Here is a 24,032-nt window from a genome sequence, read left to right on the forward strand (position 1 = left end):
GAAGTTGTTCCAAGACTACAAATCCCACAACCGCCCACGCCTGTCAATGACGTCAGCCTCCGGGAAGTGTCGGTCCGCTGAGCTCTGATGGTTAGCGGTGTGCGTCTGGAAACAAAAGACTCTTTAGCAAGGGTTAGCGAGATTTTTCGACGCTCTCGGTCGCTATTTCGGGACATTATCACAGGTAAGCGTGTCGGCGGGTTGATTTTCACAAATGTTATTTGATTCAGACGTCGAGCTCGCCGAAACGGCAGCGCTTTTCTGGACGTTGAAGCAGCTAGCTTGCGTTAGCTAGCAAGATGGCTCCATATAGCGTTAGTTACTGCGGAACAATAACAAAGAATGAATCACCATGCAAATTAGACAGCACTATAATTCAGTATCTAGCACCGCAGTGTGTTTGATAACTGCTGTAGACTGAGATTTATTGGGCTGCGGTGTGGTTTAAGCAGGTGTAACACACCAGCGCCGTGGGATACTGTGTTTCAGGGAGAAGTTATGGCCCCAACGTAGCGATGACACCGCTGCTATTACTGTCCGCTGGAGGAAGAGGAAGAAGGTGATGATGACACGCAGTTAGCTGGCTGCCTGGCTGGCTGACGGACATTGCTGACTGTCTGCGGTGTCGCCCAAACCCGAAGATCCGTGACTGCGAGGCGGACCGAGGCAGAGAGCGAGCAGGATGCCGAGGAGAAAGCAATCCAACCCCCAGCCGGTGAAGTGTAAGTCCCGGAGCGGTGTGTGTGTGTGCCGGTCAGCTGGAGGAGGAGGTCGGGGGGACCGAGGGCACAGGAGCTGCCCTTCACCATTTCTCTGCTTTGCTGACTTTAAGGAAGTGGCTCTTTGTTGCTGTAGAAAGCGTGTGCCAGACACCCAACTTTAAAACTTTTTTTTTTTTTTTTTTTTTTTTTTTTTAATCTATAACTTTTGCCAGTGATGTATTATAGAAACTGTATGGTAAAGTTTACTTGGACACTAGGGGTGCTGGAAATCGATTCACTAAAGTATCACGTTTTTCACGATTGTAAATCATTTTTTTTCTAGTTTTGAATCAGTTAAATTAAAGGTGTTGGTATCATCTGAAACTAGATGACCTAACGAATCAGCTGATACCGAGCAGGTCACTCTGGGTTGTCAGCCAGGAGGTAAAATATTTCTCCAAAGTGCAGATACGTTTTGGTGAGGAAAAAACTAACATGGAGATTTTCAAAGGAGTCCCTTGACCTCTGACCTCCAGATATCTGAATGTAAATGGGCCCACCTTATGCTGATCCCATGCAGTTTGGCCCACAAGTCCTGCATTTAGTAGTGTATTTGTGCAGACTGGGGCCTAAACAGTCATGGAGTTGCATGAATTGGATTTGAGTGGAAAGCTAAGACTGTTTGATTCAGTGAGCTCAGGTTTATTCATGTGTGGTGATGTTAGCCCTCATAGTTGATATTTCACCATAGTGAGGCATTTTTTTAAACCTGATGTCACTGTATAAAATGACCTATTGTGACTTTCATGAATCTTTACATCTACAAACTAGAGGATGATTCATAAAACAAAAATGCAGTGAATTGTTATATCAGATTGCGGTCCTTAAGAATCACAGTACATATTGAATCAGCACCCAAGTATCATGGTAGTATCGAATTGGGAGATATGCAGAGTTTGTTGCAGCCCGGCTGAGCTCTCTTTAAGGCTGCGTGTCTTCCTCACTGTCAAGCAGAGATAATATGGGAGATAGATTGTGTGTGTGTGTATCTGTCTGTGTGTGTGTGTGTGTTATCTCATCCTGAATGCTCTGGCACGGCTGGACTCTCCACTTCCTCTCTTCCTCCTCCCTGCATCCTGTCTGTACTTCCTCTTCGCCATGGTAATCAGCTCACACCTGACTTCCCTCGTTCCCTCCTTCCTTGCTCCCTTCCTCCTTCCCTTCGTTGCTTCCTGTTTCTCCTCTTTGCTCGCTCTTTTATTTTTTCATTCTTTGTTTTCTCACTCCTCTAACTGTTTTCTGGTGGTGCGAAGCGCTGTTTGCTTTTTGTGTCCCGCCCTTCCTTGGATTTTCTTTTGCCTTTCTGTGGGTGACACTCTTTTATCTGTCTCTTTAGTCATGGTGGCTGTTGCTGCTCATGCTACCAAGCACAGTGTTTAGAATTGACAATGGAAAAAAAAAAATTATGAACTGGGTTGAACCAATATTGTTATATAAGCTGTTGAAAAGTGCCAAACGCAGACATTTAAGTAAATGAAAATGCAATGGATTATTTGTCTTTGTTGTCCCTCCCCTGTCTGCCTCATGTCTCTCCTGTTCATCCTTTCTTTCACCCCCTCCTTTTCCTGGATCTCTGGCTTTCCTTTGCCATTCCTCGCCCTGCAACTCTTCCTCCTCTGCACTTATCTCATCCTCACTGATTTCCTGTGCTCGCGTGACACTGTCTTGTCCCCCTCCCAAACCCTCTTCCCCCTGAACTTTTCCATCTTCTTCCTCTCTAAGCACAGATTATCAGTATCTTTCTGCTGTGTTGGATTCCTTTACCCCTGTGTTTTCACAGTACCAATCCAGAATTTATTTACCTTTTTGATATCTTGTATGTGAATATAAGCTCCAGAGTGACCTGTGTTACACTTGGGATTTTTTTTTTTTTTAACTGTTAGTCTGTCTAATTGTTGCCAATCTGTTGAATGTTCCAGGAATAACTATAATATAAATATAAGCAGACTGTTTACATCCTGAAAAGAAATGCTAAACTTGTTAAGTAACAGAAAACATTGTTCTGTCTGATCTTTCTGAAGGTTTGAGGCAAAAGTTGGTCAAGATTTAACCCTAAAAATTTCTGTTTCATCAGAAATTGAGCTTCCATTCAATAAAGGAAGTTGACCAAAGTCTTACAGAGCCACTATCAGTAATGCAGACTTTAATTTCCCAGTGATACCCAGTGTTATATTGCTCTCTAATAGAAATCTAGATGTGCATTTTAGTCTAGATGGAAAACAGAAAGGAAAGTGGGGCCTCTGGGACGAGCTACCTCACCCTGACTCAATCAGCATTTTTTTTTTTTTTTGGCTTCAGTCCTTAAGCTCCCTCTTTTTTAACCTTACTTTTATAGGCTTTTCTCTCGCATCTCTTGGGTGACTCACCTTGTTTTTTGCTTTCACTGTTGATCCTTGTATTGATGCTATCATTAACTACTTTTGTAAAGGGTTAGGTGTTTCGACAACTGTACCAATTATAATTATGTGTGTGTGTGTGTGTGTGTGTGTGTGTGTGTAGTGGACTCAGAGGATGGAGCAGTGGTGTGTGAGCCCGGCTGCCTCGTTTTGGAGAGTGACTTCCTGCTGAGTGGAGAGCTGGAGTTCGGAGACTCTGAGATCATGGGGTTGGACAGAGATGCTGGTCAGTGATATATACACACACACACACACACACACAGCGAAATTGTGAATTGTATTACATTATGTGTCAAAATAATTGATTTTTTTTTTTTTTTTCTTTTTAAATGTCCTTCAGCCCTAACCTTTTTGCTGTCAGTGAATTCCCTGGTTGGAATACAGTGATCCAAGTGTTACTCTGCATTTAAACAGACAGGCAAATAACGAGTGAGCGGTCCTGTTAATTACACATTCATATCATATTATTATGTGAAACTCACTTCCAGTTCACCCCTTTTTACGGGTCCTTTTTTGGTCCCGTATACCTTTTTTTTTTTTTTTTTTTTTTTTTTTTTTTTTTTTTTAACCCTTAGATGCATGGCTCACCAAACCCTACACTCTTCCATGAGTGGGGTCAAAAATGACCCCAATTGAAATGAATGGGTTTTCCGCTGTAAACTTCAGAAATGTCTTTCATTTTAGTTAAAGATGATGATTTTTATTGTATTTTAGTCAACAAAAGAATTATTTCATGTTTGACATGTCCATTTATCACTTTTAATAAACATTTTATCAAAAAACATATTTTAAATAGGTAAAAAAAAGTAAACATCCAAAAATTATCCCTATTAGAAACTATGTGTTTAATGCAATATTTCTTCATTTTGGTTTTAAAATAATGATTCTTATTATATTTTGGTCAACACAAGAATAATTTCATGTTTTACATGTTCATTAATCACAGGGCTACTCAACCCATGGCCCAGGGGCCACATGCAGCCCGTACATCATTTTTATGCGGCCCGCCACTATCATATAATAAAATTGTTATGATTCTATCTAATCTTTTTGGGAATAAAGCCTCATTTTGTTGTAACCTGATCATTTCATCATTAATCATTGTATGACAATCTTTTATTCAGTGAGGTTTGGCCTTGGATGGAAATGTAGCTGTTTTCTGTATGTTTCATTCATTTGACAAAATTATTGTTTAAACGTCCAAAATAGGACAGACTTGTGGCCCTTGGACACAGCTGAATTTTGCTGAGTGGCCCCTGAGCCATCTTAAGTTGAGTAGCCCTGATTTATCACCTTCTTTCATTTGATCAAAATATTGCTATCAATGCAGCTGTCAAAACGCCAACATTCATTGTTTGTCTGTCCGCCTGTCTGTCTGTCTATGCACGTCCACACATATGTACACACACACGTGTGTCTTCTCTCTTCTCACTGTGAGCAGCTCTTACAAACTACTTGTTTGTGGCTGTGAGCGCTGCACACAGGGTCACTGCATTTCCAACAACTATTGGTGGCTTTGCGATCTCTGTTTCTTGGACATATCTTACACCTCTTTCTCTTCTGCTGGCCCTGTCTGCTTCTGTCCTGTGGCTGGATTGCAGCTTTTGTCATTCTACACCTTCCCATTGCTTCAGTGATGTAGGTTGGCAGGCGTGGGTTACCTTCCAGTCATCATATATATATTCTGAGGTATAAAAATGATGATAATACTTACATGTATGTTGCTGTGTAAAAATAACCTTCAGGGTGGTGAGACTGCTGGCATTAGATGTGTGGATCAACACTAGATGTTTACCTGACATCCACAGTTGATAATAATCAAAGGTTCCTAGGGTTAAGCCTTGAAATTCCATAGAAAATGCTTGGGGTCATTTTTGACCCCACGTATGGAAGAGTGGGGTATTGATATAAAAAATGCAATTACTTAAAAAATATAACAATTAGATACAAATCCAAATGGCCTCATGTCAAAGACAACCTATTTGAGGAATACATGGAAGATTAAATGATAAAAATTTAAAATGACTAAGATATTGCAAAAAAACCACCTCCGGGGTCATTTTTGACCCCACGTATGCATCTAAGGGTTAAACTAGCTGTAACAAAGAGGGAATCTTAAGAGACCGGCTTGAAACTTGAAGGTTGTCGGTTCAAATCTGAATAAAAGACACATAGTCAGGCATCCACTTTTTAATATTGTGGGTAGAGCGTTGTGACGTGACATCAAATGTAGCGATGGAAAATGCTCTCTACAAACAAAATAGGTCCCAGTTCACCAATCAGATTTATAATATGCAGACTGTAGGGAGAAATATGCTTCTGCAAAAAATTACATAATCCCACTCTCTTGGTACGTTACTAGTGTTAAAATAGACCAGTTTTCACACTTACTGTATATTTTATACAAGGTTTCTGAATAACAGCCACATTTTAGTCGCACACCAGACTTTGACTTACTGGCACTGCAGAGTGTACGCTCTTTTAAACGTGTGTCATAGAATGAGTCACGTTATAATCAATAAAAAAGTTAATGAACATCAAAAAATCATACACTTGGAATTTTCTGAACACAGTCATGGTTTGCATAGATTTTGAATGTTTTTGACATTGATTAAGCACAGATATTCAACCGCCACTGCTAATTTTGTCATTGGAGAAGACTCTGTAAATGTGCAGATACAACTTTTTCTCAGCAGTGTGTGGTATGTGGTAATAAATCTGTACTTCATATAATCTGCATTGTATCTGCAGACAATTAAATATATTTTTGTGCAATGCTATCCCAATTTTTTTTTTTTTTTTTTGAGAACACACTCCATTTTTGCACTGAACTTGCTGATTTTACTAAATTTGCCCTGCTTTGCCTTAAGAAACATCATTACATTTCTTTCACCTGCCTGTGACACGCCATGGCAGACACAGTGAAAGACACATAATCATTGCACTGATATCTTCTCATAAATATTGATTTAAAAAAATATTTATTCAGTAACCAATTTTCAAGAGGAAAAAAAAAAACACATTTTTTTTTTGCTATGGACCACTAAGGACCTCTCGCATTCTCCTCATGTTTAGTCTGCAGACCACTAGGGGGCACTGGTGGCCCCGTGGTTTAGGGCCTCCGGGATAGATATGAAGCTCAGTTTGTTATACAAGATTTATGAAAGTGAAAGAAACTGAGCTTTACATCAGGATTAGATCATTGGCTGTCAAAGCAATTTCATTGTGGCGTTTTGCATGTAGAGAAATGCTTTATTGCTAACTGGAGGTTAAAATGAATGGATTTCACATAGCACATAAGCGGTTTAGTTATTTACGAAAACAAATTACATGAAACTTGGCTTATCAGTGTATCAGTGTTTGGCTGGTGGCGGCTGTGACTTTTCCACCCAGCACACAAAGATATTTCTTCTTTTCGAGTCGGTCTCATTTTTACTGAGGAAGTGCGGCGACTCACAGCGTTCTAGCGATGCACGATATTAGATTTTGCCACTATCTGATGTGCCTGTGCAGAATTTCCCTGCTGGTTTTACAGATTTCATGAAGCTGATCAGTATCTACAAATATACCAGTTTATTCCAATGAGCCAGGTTTCTCCTCTCTCTGTCATTCTGCAGGAATGACAGTCTTCTCCCTGAGCGTGGAGGACGACCCTTCAGCGCAGACAGACTCTACCTTCCCAGCTTTCCTCTCCTGTAAAGGGTGTGGCCAGCTTTTGGGAGACACGCCTTTGGGGGCGGGCTTAGATCTAGGTAGGTGCTGGTCCATTTACCAATATCTTCCTGTGCTGTATTCAGAGTTAACCAATGGGGCAAACTGTCCTGAAGTTGTCTCTGGTGTGAAACTAGAACTAAATAATGTTCTGTTTCATCCGATCTTTTAATATTCTGTGGGTTATTTTGTTAAAGGGGCGGGGCTTGACTTGGGGGCAGGGCTCTATTGCCTGTCATGCGAGGAAGGCCTCCAGCTAGAGCAGCGCGTCGTCATGTTTGACTCGTCGCAAGTGGAAGGGACAAACCTGTCCAACCAGCCTGTCAGCGACGACTCTGACAGGAAGAGGCGGGGCCTCGGCAAGACGGGCGCTGCCGGCGAAATTGCGCCCAAGCTGTACTCCTGCTCGCTGTGCGCCTTCTCCTCGCGCTACTCCAACCACCTGAAGCGCCACATGAGGACCCACGACGGGCAGAAGCCCTACCGCTGTCCCATCTGCCCTTATGCCTCGGCGCAGCGCGTCAACCTGCAGCGCCACGCCCGCACCCACACGGGCGAGAAGCCGTACCGCTGCCACCAGTGCAGCTACGCCTGCAGTTCCCTTGGCAACCTGCGGAGGCACCAGCGCATGCACTCGCAGGAGAGGCCACAGCGCAGGGAGAAGGAAAAGAGGAGAGCCAGGAGGAAAAAAACGGACGGAGAAACAGAACAAGGTAATATGACCACACCAACGATTTATTTAAATCAGCAGTTGAAATATTTCAGTTCTGGATGATATGTCTCCCTCTTGTGGCAGTAAAAGAAATGCTGCTTGCAAGGCACACTTTCAGGATGTTCAGGGTAATGCCAGGAGGAAAAAAGGTTTGAGTTGGAGAGTTGCTGGAATCATCAGATGAGGTAATTAGCCACGCTGTAATTTCAATTATACGTTTCCAGTAGGCATTGCAGTTTAGGTAAAATGCCAGCAAAAGGTGTGTCGGTAATTTCACCACAGACACAAGCTTATTTATGGTGTTTAAGCAATGATTGATCGGTATCTGTAGATTTTTATGTTTGGTTTTTGATTTTGTCATTGCACTGTTAAAAGAAAACTTTGCTGTTTTGGAAGCTAGACCCTGCTTACATATGATCTGGCATCATCCTCAGATGCAGAGAGCATTATTTCACTGGCCACTAAAGTGCTGAGCCTCATATCGATGTGCTGCAGGCTCCTGCTCGGCTACAACTACGGTCAACGGGGCAGTCATAAGTCATTAGTTTTGAAAAACTAAGATAACATTGCATTCTTGGCACATTGGATACTCTTGGTCCTTTATGAACATGCAGGCCTCATGCTGAAATACATGGTGCACATCATTATCAACCAGTGCATCATGAAGAGCTGTGACCACATCTGTCAGTCTCTGCGTCTGTCCAGTGTAAAATAACCTCCACCATCCACAATGTAACAGCAGAAAATTCCACACAGGTTCAATTGAAGTTATTTATTTTGTAGGCTTATATATAGCACATATGCTGTCACATTATAAAATATTGTGACAGCATTAAGACTGAAAGTAATGACAAGTAAGGGCAAGAAAATAAAGTCCTTGATTGAGTAAATGAAATGTAAGGGGAAGTAAAAATTCTCGTTTTATGGTCTGTCTGCAGGGAAATATCAAATTATTGAGCTTGCGTGGCAGAATTGGCTCACTTTTAATTTTGGAATCAGGAAAGCAGAAAAGGGGAAGTGTGGAGCTGAAATGTCCTGAAACTGAAAGAGTCTGAAAAGAGGAAGAGCAGCTGGTTGACTGCCTATCAATTGTGAGCTGACTGCTGTCAAGCTGAGCTGTCATTGTGTGGCACAGCCACTCACTGTCAGAGTGAGCTTCACATCCCCAACGCTGGAGGTCAAAGGGCAGAGGAAATAGGCTCAGGAGAGGGCGAGGATTTTTAGTCCAACACAGCAGTTTATGAGAGCAGGTGGAGGAGGGTGTGTGATCACTGAGAATTACTTTCTGCAACAGAGGAGCTTCCATGTGGCGACAAATTTGTCAGTGTCAATCCACATTTCAGTATTTCAGCCTTGGTGCTGTTCTGACACAATACCCCCCCCCCAGTGTCTTTCTTTGTAAATGTGAAAGCATCATGCAAAGCAACAGATTGTTTATTTTCCTGTGTTACATGAACATGCATGTGTGTGACTTCCTAAATACAGCCTCAGCTCATTAGATTTGCTCTCTTGATGTCCCTAAGTTCTTAGGAAACTGGTCCCTTTTGAAGAAAGCCAGCATTTTAGTAGCTGCTACCAGTAGCACTTTAAATCCACAATTCTTGAGTCCTGATTCAATACCATGGCCTGTTCACACACACACACACACACACACACACACACACATCTCTATTAAAAACTGTATTAATATTATCAAGCAAACATTTGAGTCACAACTTTGTGTGACTCAGTATTTAAACATACAGGTTAATTAGAATAAGATCCCTACTGCAAAATAGGGATCAAATTGCGTCTATACTGCTCATTCCTAAAATCACCAATATTGGCATCGATTTCAAAATTTTGGCATAGACTTGATACTTAAATATTGATTCTTGTGACATCCTTACTTCAGAGTCATATCTACATACATACAATGCCACCTTGTGCAGCTTTAAAATGATTTGTCTCCCTAATATAAAAAATTACAAATTACAAGTCAACCTCGATCTGTGAAGAAACACAATTCACGACTGATCCCTGGTCAGTAACCGCTTTGTTTCTGTTTTCCTTGCAGACGCGATGATGCATGTGTCCCAGGACTCAGGTTACCTGCAGACGCTGGGGGGCCTCGGCTCCCCCTCCGCCCCGCTGCCCGTCCTCCTCTTCCCCCTGTGCTGCCGGGTGTGTGGCCTGACGCTGGAGGAGGCCGACCTGGAGGGAGACAAGGCAGAGGGGGAGGGAGAGGGAGACACAGGACAGGTATGCATTTGGTTGTGTGTGTGTGTTTGGCACCTTTGTCAGTTATGATGCATGCTGATGGTGCACTCTCTCATAGAGAAAGCATTTCCCCACCCCTATTTTATTTTGGTAATTAAAAAAAAAGGAGTTGTGCAACGTGTGCTTTGTCTTCATGGCAACCAGCTTCCGCAATCGCCAAGCAGCAGCTGTCTAGTTACCAGACAGAAACTTCCACAACACAGTCAGCGTGCTCACATCCTGGCTCCTTGTGATCAGAGAAACAGCTGCTCTATTTTCCCCCTCACGCTTTCATATTGTTTTCATGCTCTTTGTTGTTATTATAAACTCTCAGCTGACTATGCACCACGAAACCTGCCCACTCACAAAAAATCAGTCCACCTCTGATTTTCTTTTGTAACTGTTCCTCCTTTCTAACTGTATTGATCAGTATGTTAGGACGATGTACCTGTGAGGTGTGTATTACCCGTGAAATTAGTTTTGAGTGTTTGCTCTGTTAACTTGCAGGTGTGTCGTCGTTGCTCCCTGGAGCTGCTGGCCAAAGATGGGGCGGGGCCTCCATGCAGCCCGGAGGTGTCCCGGGGCTCCAGGCGAGGCAGGCGGGGAAGCAAGCTGTATCGCTGCCCCCACTGCCCCTTCCTGTCCCACTACCCCAACCACCTGGCCCGCCACGCACACACTCACTCCGGGGAGAAACCGCACCGCTGCCCCCACTGCCCCTACACCTCGGCGCACCTCGATAACCTCAAGCGGCACCTGCGGGTGCACACGGGCGAGAAGCCGTACCAGTGCCCGTCGTGCAGCTACGCCTGCGGGAACCTGGCCAACCTGCGGCGCCACGAGCGCATCCACTCGGGGGCCAAGCCCTTCCACTGCGGCGTCTGCGGCTACTCCTGCAACCAGAGCATGAACCTGAAGCGGCACATGCTGCGGCACACGGGCGAGAAGCCGTACGCCTGCGCCGAGTGCGGCTACACCACCGGGCACTGGGACAACTACAAACGGCACCAGAGGAAACACGGGCACAACACAGACAGCTGGGACAAACACACGCCCGTCAACGGCCTCAGCTGGGGCAAAGACACTCAGGAGAGCCAGAGTCAGGGACAGGGGGGTGTGTAGTGTGTGTGCGTGTGTGTGTGCGTGTGTGTGTGCGTGTGTGTGTGCGCGTGTGTGTGCGCGTGTGTGTGTGTGCGTGTGTGTGTGTGTGTGTGTGTGAGAGAGAGAGAGACAGAGAGTGAGTGAATTGATTGTGAAACATGTATCAGGCCTTTTACAGTAAGTAACAGGAGCAATTAGAGAACCATGATCTACAGCTGTTAAAAAAAAAAAAAAAAAAAGAGATGTCTTGGATTTTTTTTAAAGTCCCCTGAAATGAGCCCCCTTTACTTTCAGTTCCTGCAAAACCATGCTCTTTAATATTTAATCATGACCTCATGCTGTGTAATATTTTCAAGCAGAAAAATCTCCCAAAGCAAGAGGACGACTTTTGCACACCAGCATCATCTTAGTTCAGGTGTGTGGGAGCAAGACATGACGAATAGAAGATGGTCTCGCACACTGTGGTCTTACAAAACTTCAGCTTAAAAAAAAAACAAAAAAAACATTAGATTTCAAAATTTCAAACAAACATGTCTATGCCAGAAACATTGCAGTTATTTTGTGAATAAAATCAGGAAGTTTTGCATGTGACAGCAGTGTGCAGGACTGTTTCAGTCAACAAAATCTTGAACTCTCATCCATCCCGTCAAATCAAACTGTTTCTCTTCCTAACTGTAATCTGTAATCCAACCCTCCAAGGGTTCAGCGTCAGATGTGGCTTTTGGTCGATCGTTGAGGGAAAGTTTTCCTGATTCCAGAAAGCCAAATTAACAAGAAAATTCAAATCCAAAAAAGTTCATAGTGAAAGCCTGATTTACATGTGTGATATGCCTTAGTGTGTTGGAGTGTGGTTGTGTGTGTGAGAGATTGTGTGTGTGTGTGTGTTATATACACTGGTGAACCTCCAGCCCATTCAGGTTGGGGCTAAACTCAGGTGCCTTCCACGGCCAGGGACTGATTGAATGACTGTAACACTGCACTGACTTAATCTACGGGCATTAAAACACCAGCATGTGAGTATGAGTGTGTGTGTGTGAGGGTGTGTGTGTGGGTGTGGGATCAATATTCTCCTAACGGTGACCCATCTAGTCAATGCAGTCCACAAAATCATGTGTTGAATGAGATTGTTGTAGCCATTTTCAAATCTGATGTGTGTGTGTGTGTGCGTGTGCACTGTTCTCTCACAAGTCATGAAGCCAATCTGATGAATTGAAATGTATATTTTTTTCAACAGATAATCTATATTTTGTAAATGTGGGTGAATTTTTGTGAGAATTTATGGGTGTTTTTTTGGGGGTGGGGGGCTCTCCATATTACCAGAGTGGACCATCTTCTCACAAACCAGTTTTTGATGATTATATATATTATATATCATCAAAATATAGTAATATTTTGATTGACAGGGCATGGGTTGGGATTTTCATATTAGGTGTGGCAATCAGATTCTGATTTACAGTTGGGCTCCTGCAGGTCTCAGAATCTGGAAAATGTATTGAAAATGAGTTTGAACACCAGCTTAGATGTTTGGAAATGACACAAAAAGTCAGTAATTATGAATGAAAACATAGCCCGCTGTAACCGTACAGGAAGTGAGTGGAGCTTTCCGTCTAAACCCAACACGTTCTAATGGGGTCAAACGGATGAACCTCTCCCCAAGCACGTCCAGTTTGGGTCCGAGTTTTGTCCCAGCTGCTCGAATCGCGAAACGTTTTGACGCCGCCGTTAGATTTGTAGGACAGACGTCTGCTTAGGGGAGTCCAGAGTGGTAGCCGCAGTTTACAGACCTTTTCTTATTCAAAACACTGTCAAACTACTTTTATTCCCAGAGTCCCTGCTCATTTAATTCCTGGAATATCACAACATATTTCGGACGGGTGAGGTCAGAGGATTTGGTGAATTCTCAGGTGAAGTCGGGGAATATCAGGTCGATTCTACAAATGGGTCACTTTACAAGAATACGCCAGAATGTATTTCCCAGCTTGTTTTATTAGCTGGTGACAGACTGTTCACCTGTTCAGAAAAAAGAAAACAAACTAACTAACTAGCGCATTAAAGAGTCAAGTTGGGCCGCACCAGCAGCGGTTGCAGGTTTGCCTCTTTGGCTCATGTCGGGTTTGGACAGAAAATTTCCCAATCCTAGCATTTTTTTTTTTTTAGTCCTAGAATATGAGGTGCTCTAAGTGCTACCCATTTGTCCAGGACATGCATCCTTAAAACCCCGTTAATAATTCAGGCATTACAGGAGTGATAAGCTAACAGATTAATTTTGCCAAGTGAGGGCTCTTAACAGTGGCCCGAGCACCTCTTCTCAAACAAAATCAAATCTCAAACTGTGAATTTTGGGGTCCGACAAAGGTTAAAGGAGAAGGTTTCCACATTCAAATGTTGATTCCCATCATTTCTAACCGTACGGAACACAACCTCACCGCTAGCCTTGGCGACAGGAAGCTGCTTTAAAAACTAAGACAACTTGTTTAAAAAGGAGAAAACTGCTTTAGCTTGTTGCTGCCTCCAACAGGGCTCTCGCTTATCATAAATGTTTCTGACAGCGGAAAACATTTCTGAAATATTGTGAAATATAAAAAAAAGTTTCCAGCTGTGCTTTCTGGCAGGTTTTGTGAAGCATTATCGTGACTAAGTTAGGTTTGTGGGAGGAGTAGTGGTTCAAAACTTGTTATGAGTACACAAAAATCAAACAGATGCCCATAACCCTACTGTTTTCAAGCACATTTATGTTTTTTAGAGCTCAAACAATTGTATTTGACTAAATTAAAGGCTGGCAAAAACAGAAACAAAGCTAGCGGTGAAATTGTGCAATGTACAGCTAAATACAATGGAAATCCATATTTTAATGTGGCACGGGTTGAAAAAATTCTAACCTGTCCTTTAACAAGAGTGAACTAGTGTCAAAAGGAGAAAAAGGGCTGATTGAATATTTGAATATTTTGAACTTTAACCACTGTATGGATCAAAAAGCTAGCCTCAAGCTTTGACTTAGGATCAACTTTGAAAAGCGACACTCGCTCGAAAATGGATGTGGCATCTTCAACACTTCATTTGTGTGAATTTTCAGCACTAAATATGGAAGAGAAGCATGTTTTTAATATGTTTAGAAAAGTGACACAAACCAGAGTGGAAGAATGAGGAGAACGTGTAACTGTTGGGAGTGGATTATCAGGTTGTGAGCTGAGACTGCCTCCATTCTGCTGGTAATGTAACCTCTCTGTCTTTCTCGGTAAACCCTTGCTCACAGTGCCTTCATAGCTCTAATAAAAGAAGTTTGATCGAATCTGAACTCGTCGTGCGTCTTGTCCTCCCTGCTTTTACTCGTACTTCTTCTTTTTTTTTCTTCTTAGGAAACACCTGTTTCACACACCCAGAGGGAGGGCTGGGGGCGCAGGGGGATAGACGAACTCGTGATGCCCTTGCGATGAAATATCTCTCGGGCCAAAACCACAGAAAACCCCCAGAAAAACACCACGTCGCACACCAACACACAACAAAACACCTAAACACACAGGAGCTCGCGATCCCGGCAGAACAGCAAAGCTAAAATTAGAGATCATATTAATCATGCGTGTGTGTGTGTGTGCTTCAGTTACAGAAAAATGGGGAGAGACAATGGGGGTCGGTGTACTGTGACTGTCAGTATCACAGTATCAACACACCCTGTATGTAAAGCAGATAAGGTGTGTCTGTGTGTGTGTGTGTGATGTCTGAGCGCAGTGTAATCCGAGCTGAGAAGGAGCTGAAGGCAGCGACTTGAGATACTCATGGGCCTTGTGAGTAAAAATCCTCTATTATTTCATTTTTTTACTCCATTTCCACATTTCTGTTTGTCCGATTGGTGCGAATACTAACCACTAGACCTGTGGAGTGTGAGACTGCGCTGGGTGGTGTTTCTGTTTTGAGCGCCGTTCGCCAGCCACATTTCCTGTGCAAGACGAGGACGTGTTTAATCAAACGTCACACTTTTGAAATGATATTTAGTTTTAGTGCAACTTCCACGTTGTTACAAGCTGCAAATGACTGACATTAAAAAACACATAGTAATGTTTTAGAAAATGTGAGGCGTGAGTGATGAGCATCTTGTCTCTTCCTTGTAGAAATACTCCCGTCCCAAGTTGTTCCCTGGCGACATCTTGGAGTATCCCAGGAACAAGTACTTTTCCCATTTTGGGATTTACTATGGAGAGAGGGACGGCGTTCCTTACGTGGCTCACCTGACGAGCAGAGGTTGGTGTCTTCCGCTTTAGATTCCCGTGCCAGTGCAGGCCTCTGCTGGTGGACAGCTCTGGTCATTTTGGTAGTTTGGTATTGACTTTCCACAATGTCACTGCCTGGGAATTTAACCAACAACTCATGACAAATTTGCTCCTCTAACCACGTGCCTCAGTTAGGCAGCCTTCAGATCGTTGCAGCACTTCCACAGTCCTGTTATAGCTGCTCTGTTATGTTGATGTGTGTGTGTGTGTGTGTGTGTGTCAGATTCAGAGTCCAAGCTCGTGCTCTTCGGTCGAGCTCTGAGGTCAGAGGTCAAGCTGGACCCGGTGGAGCTGGTGGGCACAAAATACAAGGTAAGACACATGTACCAGAACCACTAAAGCACATTTAAAAAAAAAAAAATCAATCATTCACCAAACTAACAGAAATCATCTTTCTTAGAAGCATTAATGAATTTTCATATTTATTGTGTTTAAATCCTCGTGAAAGCCTTCAACAAGCACTTCAACACAATAAATGAGGTCAATCCAGCATCACTGACCTGACACTGAAATATATCATTTTAATAATTATAGTTTTGTTATAGTATTTGTCAATTTTTTTAAAAAATATTTTATGCCCATTTTCAATTTTTATTTTCTAAATTGTAATTTCAGTTTCCAATTTTCCAAACCCAGTTTTTCTTGATTTTTTTTTTTCTTCTTTTTGCTCATATTCCGGTATTTTTTCCCCCTTTTTCCCATGTTTTTGAAGGAAATCAAGTGAATGTTTCCGATGTGGACCCAGTGTCACTGACCTGATGTGTCTGCAAACTGACAGGGATGTTTGGTCACTGAGCATAGAGGCTTTTTGTGACAGTGATAGGTGGTGTGTGACGGTCATGGGTGTAGTGAGGGATGAGATAAAGCACAAACCTATCTCAGGAAGAAAAAAAAAAAAAACATTGTCTCATGTTCAGATTCAGGTTCTCTGCTGTCTGTAAAAGCTTGCTTGACCGCTGCCCTTTTAAAAGTCACATTTACCTTCGTTTTTTTTTCCTTTTAGGTGAACAACATGCTGGACGGGTCGTTCCCGGCCAGAGATTTCCCCAGCCTGGTGAAGCCGGCCATAGACGACATGCTGGGCCGCGAGGTCACCTTCGACATCCTGTTCCACAACAGCGAGCACCAGGCCACGCTGTTCAGATATGGAGTCAAGAAGTCCGAGCAGGTCGGTGTGTGTGTGTGTGTGTGTGTGTGTGTGTGGAGGCAGCGGTGCGTTTCTATCTACATGCTCACCCACTGGACCGAGAACTGAGGTCCCCAGTGGCTGTGAGCATTTTGAGTCACTGATCAGATAGCTATATTAAATAGACTCAGTTTCAACTCCATCTGGGTTCTCTGTGTGTGTTTGTGTGTGTGTGTGTGTGTGTTGCAGATAGAGAAGGTGTACGAGCACATCATGCCGGCGTGGAAGAAGCCGTTTGAGAAAAGGCAGCTGTGAAACTGCCTGACCTTTGAGGCGTCTAACGCTCCATGTGCCGGGTTTCCCCTCTGTTCCCTTCCCGACCACCAGAGGGCGGCATCGTTCTCCTGATCTGTCCCACACAAAGTCAGCGTCGTGAGTTTTTGTACATATGAGGAAGTTCAGTCGTTGTTAAGCGCTTATATTTCAAAGAAGTAAGAACTGAAAAAACTGCCTTGATTTCTAATGGACAAGAGTTTGTATTTATGAAATGATACAGTGGATTTTAAGAGAGTTTCAGGCACTCTGTTGGTTCATGTGTACTCAGCACGCCACTTACAATTTCATTTACACACAAAATAATAATAATAAGAATTTTTAAAAAATCTGTAAAATTGTACATCACTTTTCATCTGTAGTATTCCGTTTTTAATGAAACTACAAATCACTGGCAGTACATGCTAAATTATCTTCAAAAAATGATGCAGGGCAGTTATTCTGGGGCTGCGTGCTTCCCAGAAGAACCATTTTCTACTAAAGAACCATGTGATTATTTTTTAAAGGGTTCTTCACTGAACCAGCTGGCCACACCAAAAGTCTGAACTTTGAAAAAGCTATCTAGAGAATGTTTTTTTTTTTTTTTTTTTTTTTTTTTTTTTAAGTTCTTAGAAGAACAATTTCTGGTTCCTCAAAGAACTTTTTTTTAAGCATCTTGTAGCATTCTTTGAGGAACCATTGAGAGAAAAAGGTTCTTTAAAGAATCATGGTCAAAATCAAAGGTACATTGTGGAATCAGAAAATATTTTTGGTTCCAGTTGGCACCTTTATTTTATTTTTTTTTTTGTTTACCGTACCTTTTCTCTTCTGGTTTCTTTCATGAAACCACAGCTTGTTCCTCAAAGAGTCGTCCTTTGAACCATGTAAAGAAACGGTTACTGTGTGAAGGCTTCTTTGTGGAAGTAGAACAGGTTCTCTTAAGACATCACTCCTGGAACCATCTCCACTCCCAGCACCTTTATTTTTCTACGTGTATGTGTGTGAGTAAGCTTGTGTCATTTACAGAATTTCTTTTGGTGCTATGACAAATGTCAGAAATGTCCCAAATGGGCAGAATAATAATTATTATAATAATAAAAAAGCCACTGTTAGTCAGCCACTGTCTGATTTGCTTACATCCTCCTATCAGATGGTTCCAACGTGACCCAAAGTCTTTGAGAACCCCTGATAACTCTGTCCTATCAGTCATTATGTACATTTAAAAAAAATCATATTCTCAGAGTTTTTGGGCAGGTTCTATTATCAGATGATGTCAGTGTTGTTTTTGAAATGTTCTGACTGAGTTTGAGTCTGCCTTAATTTAATAAAGAAACCTCTGATCGCCCAAATTACACAAAGCAAGAATGTGCGTGAATCTGCCTGAGAGAGAGAGAGAGAGAGAGAGAGAGAGAGAGAGAGGATGGAATAATCATCATAACTGTGGCCAAATCAATTAACAACTCAGCCATTTCGCACAATGTGCCCTTTGTGTGTGTGTGTGTGTGTGTGTGTGTGTATGCCTGTGTCTCTCCATATTGTTGCTTATTATGAGCTCTGGCTCAGAAACTATCTACTGTTATTTTGCCAAGCCGAATGATTTTTCTTTATTATATTTGGTGTAAAGCACTGACTTCTTTCTCTCTGTCTCCCTCTTTGTTTTTGTCTCCTCCTCTCGTTTCTCCTGTCCTGCTTGAATCTGCTGGGAAATGACAAGCGCAGATGCACGCGAAACAAAGCAAAGCGCCGGGTTCCGTTCATAATTGCGTCGCTCCGTTCTCTTATCGTCATGTGAATATATGAACCTCCGTCGGCTGGCTCGCCTTAATCACATCATTTGAGGAGGCTGCCGTGACAGAGAGGAATTAAAAGCCGGGATCTCATTTTGCTCGAGCAATTTCGCCTCGGCTAGATGAGCTTCATCTGTCATGGGAAATGCAGGAGCGACTGTTTTGTTTGCTCTCTCTCTCTCTCTCTCTCTCTCTCTCTCTTTCTCTCACCTTCCATGAAGCAAGTCGGAGCAGCTCTTTGATTCATCACCTTCACTGCCTCCTTTAAGCTGGACACTGTGGGCTGTGTCTTCATTTGTCATCTACTGCCTCACCATTTCTCTCCTCTCTCTGTCTCTCTCTCTCACACACACACACACACACACACACACACACACACACACACACGCCGTATCGATCTGATGTCCGCAAACATGCCATGACAAATTAAATACTGACACTATGAACTCCTACAATGAATGTCTGCACTCTGGTGTGTGTGTGTGTGTGTGGGTTCATAGAAGACACACGAGCAGGGTGTGTGTGTGTGTGTGTGTGGCAATAAGTCACACACCTACAGGATTTGGTCATGCAGACAGAGAGTGGGAGAGACATTTAACTCGGGGAGGCAAAGGCTGAAACTTCTCTGCTGTTCTCTCTGTCCCTCTCTCTCTCTCTCTCTCTCTCTCACACACACACACACACACACACACACACACACACACACACACACACACACTGACAGGCACTGATTGCATATGGAAAAGTGAAAACACTAATCAGTTTTTTAGTCGCTCTTAGACAGGTTTAAGGCCAAGGTTATAGCCCCTGGTCCCTGCTCTTGCTCTCTCTCTCTCTCTCTCTCTCTCTCTCTCTCTCTCCGTGTGTGTGTGTGTGTGTGGGTGGGCAGTGAGTTATAACGTGGCTTTACTGCTACCATAGCACCTTGACGTCCAACTCATCACCACCCACTTTTTGTTCTCGTTCTCTCACTCTGTCCCTTCATCTTTATCCAGCCTTCAGTAATTTCCTCTTTAATTCTTAACCTTTTCTTTATCATTTCTTTTACCACTTTCTCTCTCATTATTATTCATAATTCCCACAGTCACATCAAGCAATATATCAAGATATTTTGCCTAAACTTGGGCTGTAAAATAGCTTGGACAAACGGCTTGGTGTTTATATGGTAGCTTCAACATTTTTTTTCTGCCCGTCCTTCCTGGGTGCTTTTATGTAAAATGACATTTCGCCCCAAAATTCGGTTTATGTCCTGTTATTTGTGAAAATCTTCAACACAGAGTCAATTTTACTTATATTTCCTAAAGCCAGTATGAATCTCGAGCTGCAGCACAAATTTCATATCAATCGGAGCGAAAATGTTGTGGAAATGCTGTTTTTGGACATGTTTTTTTTTTTTCAGTTTTTCTTGATTTCATCTTCATTATATCAATATTATTACCATACATTCCTGCACATATAAATTACTAAAGGTATTTTCCGATGATGATCTGTGATAGTGCATAACTCGTGAGTAAGACAAAGTTTATTTGAAGAAAATCCACCGTCCAACAAAGACTTCACAAGCAACGATTTGTCCGTCCAGAGGAATTTCATAAAGCCCTCTCCAGAATAACGCCTATCAAAACGATAATACAACCACTACCTCACATTTTGAAATTAATTATATGTTTTACAAAGGATTATGATTATTAATGACATGGAAGAGGTTAAGGAGTCATATTGTTCACATGTACCAAGTTGATGTCAAATATGGCATATACACTATATTACCAAAAGTATTCGCTCACTGCCTTTACTCATACTATGAACTGAAGTGCCATCCCATTCCTAACCCATAGAGTTCAATATGATGTCGGTCCACCTTTTGCAGCTATTACAGCTTCAACTCTTCTGGGAAGACTGTCCACAAGGTTGAGGAGAGTGTTTATAGGAATTTTTGACCATTCTTCCAAAAGCGCATTGGTGAGGTCACACACTGATGTTGGTCGAGAAGGCCTGGCTCTCAGTCTCCGCTCTAATTCATCCCAAAGGTGTTCTATCGGGTTCAGGTCAGGACTCTGTGCAGGCCAGTCAAGTTCATCCACACCAGACTCTGTCATCCATCTCTTTATGGACCTTGCTTTGTGCACTGGTGCACAGTCATGTTGGAAGAGGAAGGGGCCCGCTCCAAACTGTTCCCACAAGGTTGGGAGCATGGAATTGTCCAAAATGTTTTGGTATCCTGAAGCATTCAAAGTTCCTTTCACTGGAACTAAGGGGCCAAGCCCAGCTCCTGAAAAACAACCCCACACCATAATTCCTCCTCCACCAAATTTCACAGTCGGCACAATGCAGTCTGAAATGTACCGTTCTCCTGGCAACCTCCAAACCTAGACTCGTCCATCAGATTGCCAGATGGAAAAGCGTGATTCATCACTCCAGAGAACGCGTCTCCACTGCTCTAGAGGCCAGTGGCGGCGTGCTTTACACCATTGCATCCGACGCTTTGCATTGTACTTGGTGATGTGTGGCTTGGCTGCAGCTGCTCGGCCATGGAAACCCATTCCATGAAGCTCTCTGCGTACTGTACTTGGGCTAATCTGAAGGTCACATGAAGTTTGTAGCTCTGTAGCAATTGACTGTGCAGAAAGTCGGCGACCTCTTTGCACTATGCGCTTCAGCATCCGCTGACCCCTCTCCGTCACTTTACGTGGCCTACCACTTCGTGGCTGAGTTGCTGTTGTTCCCAAACGCTTCCATTTTGTTATAATAGAGCTGACAGTTGACTGTGGAATATTTAGGAGCGAGGAAATTTCACGACTGGATTTGTTGCACAGGTGGCATCCTATGACAGTTCCACGCTGGAATTCACTGAGCTCCTGAGAGCGGCCCATTCTTTCACAAATGTCTTGTTTCACAGTCTGCATGCCTGAGTGCTTGATTTTATACACCTGTGGCCAGGCCAAGTGATTAGGACACCTGATTCTGATCATTTGAATGGGTGAGCGAATACTTTTGGTAATATAGTGTATATCACTGTCCTCCCTATTTTAGTCCTCACTATTATGAGGAAAATGAAAGTATCATTAGATTTAATGGGTCTGAACTTCATGGATATGCATATTATGATTCATTTTGTTCATAAATGTATTATTACTGTTAACTTAACATGTTCAAATTACAGTTTTCTCTGCTCATAGGTTAAATAATAATATCATGTTTTTAAGCAGCCTTCCACTTCAGCTAATATCCTCATACAAGTTTTAGACAAAAACAACTGCTTTCAATTCTAGCAGCATTTATATGATTATACATAATGGCTATAATTAGCTTTGTGCTCTACTTATCAACCAATAATGTTCTGGAGGGGACATATTTCTTGACAATATGCATGTTTGTATTATTCTTTGCCTATTACCTTTGTTCTAGATCCTGATGACTATTTTTTGCTGTTTCCTGTGTTTCTGGTGGTAATGATCCTTTGCAGCTGCCTTTATTTCACTGCTAGTCCTTCCAGTGGTTCCCTAGTGTTATTGAATTTATTGAATTTATTGGATTTATCATTTAATTTGATGCTAAATGTGACAGAAAGCCTTGTCCAACAGAATGTCCTCTCCAGAAAATTGTTTCACATACAGAAATTGATGCAAAAAAATAGGTAGTTTCTATGTTTCTGAATGCTTTTTTTTTATTTTATTTTTATTTATTTATTTATTTTTACCATGAAGTCCATATACCTTGAAGTAGATTTTTCAACCTATTTGAAACCAAACATGGTCATGTTATTACGTCCAAGGGCCCTCCTCACAGTTTTGGCACCATTTTGACTCCACCGGCCGTCTTGTGTGTTTCCTGAAGCCAAGATATCAGGATGCGGTTCACCTCATCGGGCCTGAAACACACACACACACACACACACACTTGTTTTTAGTCATGTTTTCATTTCCATTTTGTTCTTTATGACTGGCCTTCTTGTTGAAAGTATGATATTGATAATTACCCCTAACACACACACGCACACACACACACACACACACACACACACACACATACTTCTCCATCTGAGTCCAGTGTCCACACTCCTCGATGTGGCGTCTGTTCAGGTTTGGGATCTGCAGTAAAGGCAGACAGACGTCACATTAATGTAGTACAATCATATTTCCTGTGGTGTTTACAGACTCGGCTTGATCAGATTGTTTATTAAGATCAGAGAATATTTACTGTTTGAATGTGGAGATTGAATTTTTCTTACCTTGTCCTCCATACCATTGGAGAGGCTCGGCAGCAGGACAGGGTCTTTCCCTGTGGTCACCATCAGCGCGGGCATCAACAGCTGGCACACACACACACACACACACACACACACACACACACACACACACAGCAAAACACTAAGCGATGGCTTTTGCTTTCATCTTTTTTTGCATGCATAAACCGTATGTACAGTAATACCGAACAATGCCGTGAAGTCAAACTTGAAACTTGCCAACCTACAGTTGTCATGCACCGTTGCTGGTCGAGTACAGATGTGTGTTAAATATAGATATGAAAAAAGAAATGCATAAATGTTTATGTTGCAGTATACAGTAGAGGTTAGGAAAAGACATGCTGCAGTTTGCCCCCATGCCAGTCACACCAGGGCAAAAAGTTGATCTTATTCATTTTAGTTCATACAAAAGAACTAATTTTGGGGCTGCAAATTATTTTGTAAAAACTGTCGGTTTTGTTTCTCAAATGTTTGATATCTAAATTCATGACACTCTTCACATTCGAGCAACACTCTTGATATGTGATAATAAAAATGGATCCTTGCTCTTTGGGTCATAACAAACCTTTCCAGTTGGTCGGGAACACATCCACCTCCAGTTTGCATCGTCGTTGCGGTACCAGTTCAACGGCGCCCTGTGAGGGACAAAATACAGGACAGCTGTTTAGGGCCTTTATTTTACCTGAAGTTCATCTTTGTATAAGAAAAACTGGATTGTAACTGCATGGTGACAGCTTGGTTGGTTTTTCACTATGGGACTGAAAGCAGCCGTTTTTTTTTTGTTTTTTTTTTTTAAATCAGCTATTTTTGTCCACCTCAGATGTGATTTGTCACATGTGTAAATGAATATATTCACTATGATTATAATGATGAGGAAAAAATTATGATTATTCTGATCATTCAATGGGGAATTTTATTGTCCCATAATATGGTTTCATTGCTTTTTTTATTGCTTTTAATATGGTTTCATTGCTATTTCTTCCAGAACTGAATAATATCCAAGAAATGTAATTTTTTTTGGCATGGTAATGATTAAATCTAAAAATTAAGAGAGATCTAAAAATGATTATCTAAAAAAAATTACTATAGTTAAACGAGATCAGTTTTTTAGCTAAACCTAGAACACTGGATGTGCGCACTCCTCTGTGCAAGCATGCTTGCTCTCTGATGAAGTCAGTAAGACAGTGAAGGTAAAATGGGAATCTGACTGACCCAAAGCCTCTGTCTCTGTATCGGCTGACGTAGAACTGCAGGTCGGCCTCAGACAGCATGGGGCTCCTGGGAATCTCCTCCGGTAAACCCCCAAACAGACCGCCTGAAACAGCACAACACAAACCAGCGTGATTAAAAAAAAAAAAAAAAAAAAAAAAAAACAGC

At 42.3% G+C, this 24,032-nt stretch overlaps 3 protein-coding genes across 5 annotated transcripts in view; 2 read left to right on the forward strand and 1 right to left on the reverse strand.

Annotated features, from left to right (window-relative positions):
- Positions 1–47: 47 nt before the first annotated feature.
- Positions 48–14,211, forward strand: LOC115372770 (zinc finger protein 513-like). 3 transcript variants are annotated; one of them, XM_030070898.1, is made up of 8 exons: positions 48–184; positions 490–722; positions 3,261–3,383; positions 6,775–6,909; positions 7,066–7,581; positions 9,637–9,821; positions 10,326–10,947; positions 11,000–14,211. In XM_030070898.1, exons 2-7 carry the CDS (start codon positions 683–685, stop codon positions 10,938–10,940), a joined length of 1,614 nt encoding a protein of 537 aa, XP_029926758.1. In that variant the 5' UTR covers positions 48–184; positions 490–682; the 3' UTR covers positions 10,941–10,947; positions 11,000–14,211. The 3 variants fall into 3 exon arrangements, with proteins under 3 accessions (XP_029926758.1, XP_029926766.1, XP_029926749.1); XM_030070906.1 differs by having other exon boundaries at positions 10,326–10,943; XM_030070889.1 differs by having other exon boundaries at positions 10,326–14,211.
- A 326-nt stretch (positions 14,212–14,537) lies between these two features.
- On the forward strand, positions 14,538–17,766 carry plaat1l (phospholipase A and acyltransferase 1-like). Its single transcript, XM_030070918.1, has 5 exons — positions 14,538–14,701; positions 15,026–15,155; positions 15,408–15,496; positions 16,188–16,352; positions 16,560–17,766. Exons 1-5 carry the CDS (start codon positions 14,693–14,695, stop codon positions 16,623–16,625), a joined length of 459 nt encoding a protein of 152 aa, XP_029926778.1. The 5' UTR covers positions 14,538–14,692; the 3' UTR covers positions 16,626–17,766.
- A 3,657-nt stretch (positions 17,767–21,423) lies between these two features.
- ephx2 (epoxide hydrolase 2, cytoplasmic) overlaps positions 21,424–24,032 on the reverse strand; it is a 33,580-nt gene continuing 30,971 nt past the window's right edge. Inside the window, exons 16-20 of the mRNA XM_030072470.1 lie at positions 23,868–23,970; positions 23,221–23,290; positions 22,641–22,721; positions 22,442–22,500; positions 21,424–22,280 (exon numbers count right to left, since the gene is read on the reverse strand). Coding sequence (XP_029928330.1) covers positions 22,193–22,280; positions 22,442–22,500; positions 22,641–22,721; positions 23,221–23,290; positions 23,868–23,970 — 401 coding nt within the window. The 3' untranslated portion in view covers positions 21,424–22,192. The remainder of the gene's footprint in view (positions 22,281–22,441; positions 22,501–22,640; positions 22,722–23,220; positions 23,291–23,867; positions 23,971–24,032) is intronic.

The sequence above is a fragment of the Myripristis murdjan genome, chromosome 2, assembly GCF_902150065.1.
Source record: "Myripristis murdjan chromosome 2, fMyrMur1.1, whole genome shotgun sequence".
Taxonomy (NCBI): Eukaryota; Metazoa; Chordata; class Actinopteri; order Holocentriformes; family Holocentridae; genus Myripristis; species Myripristis murdjan.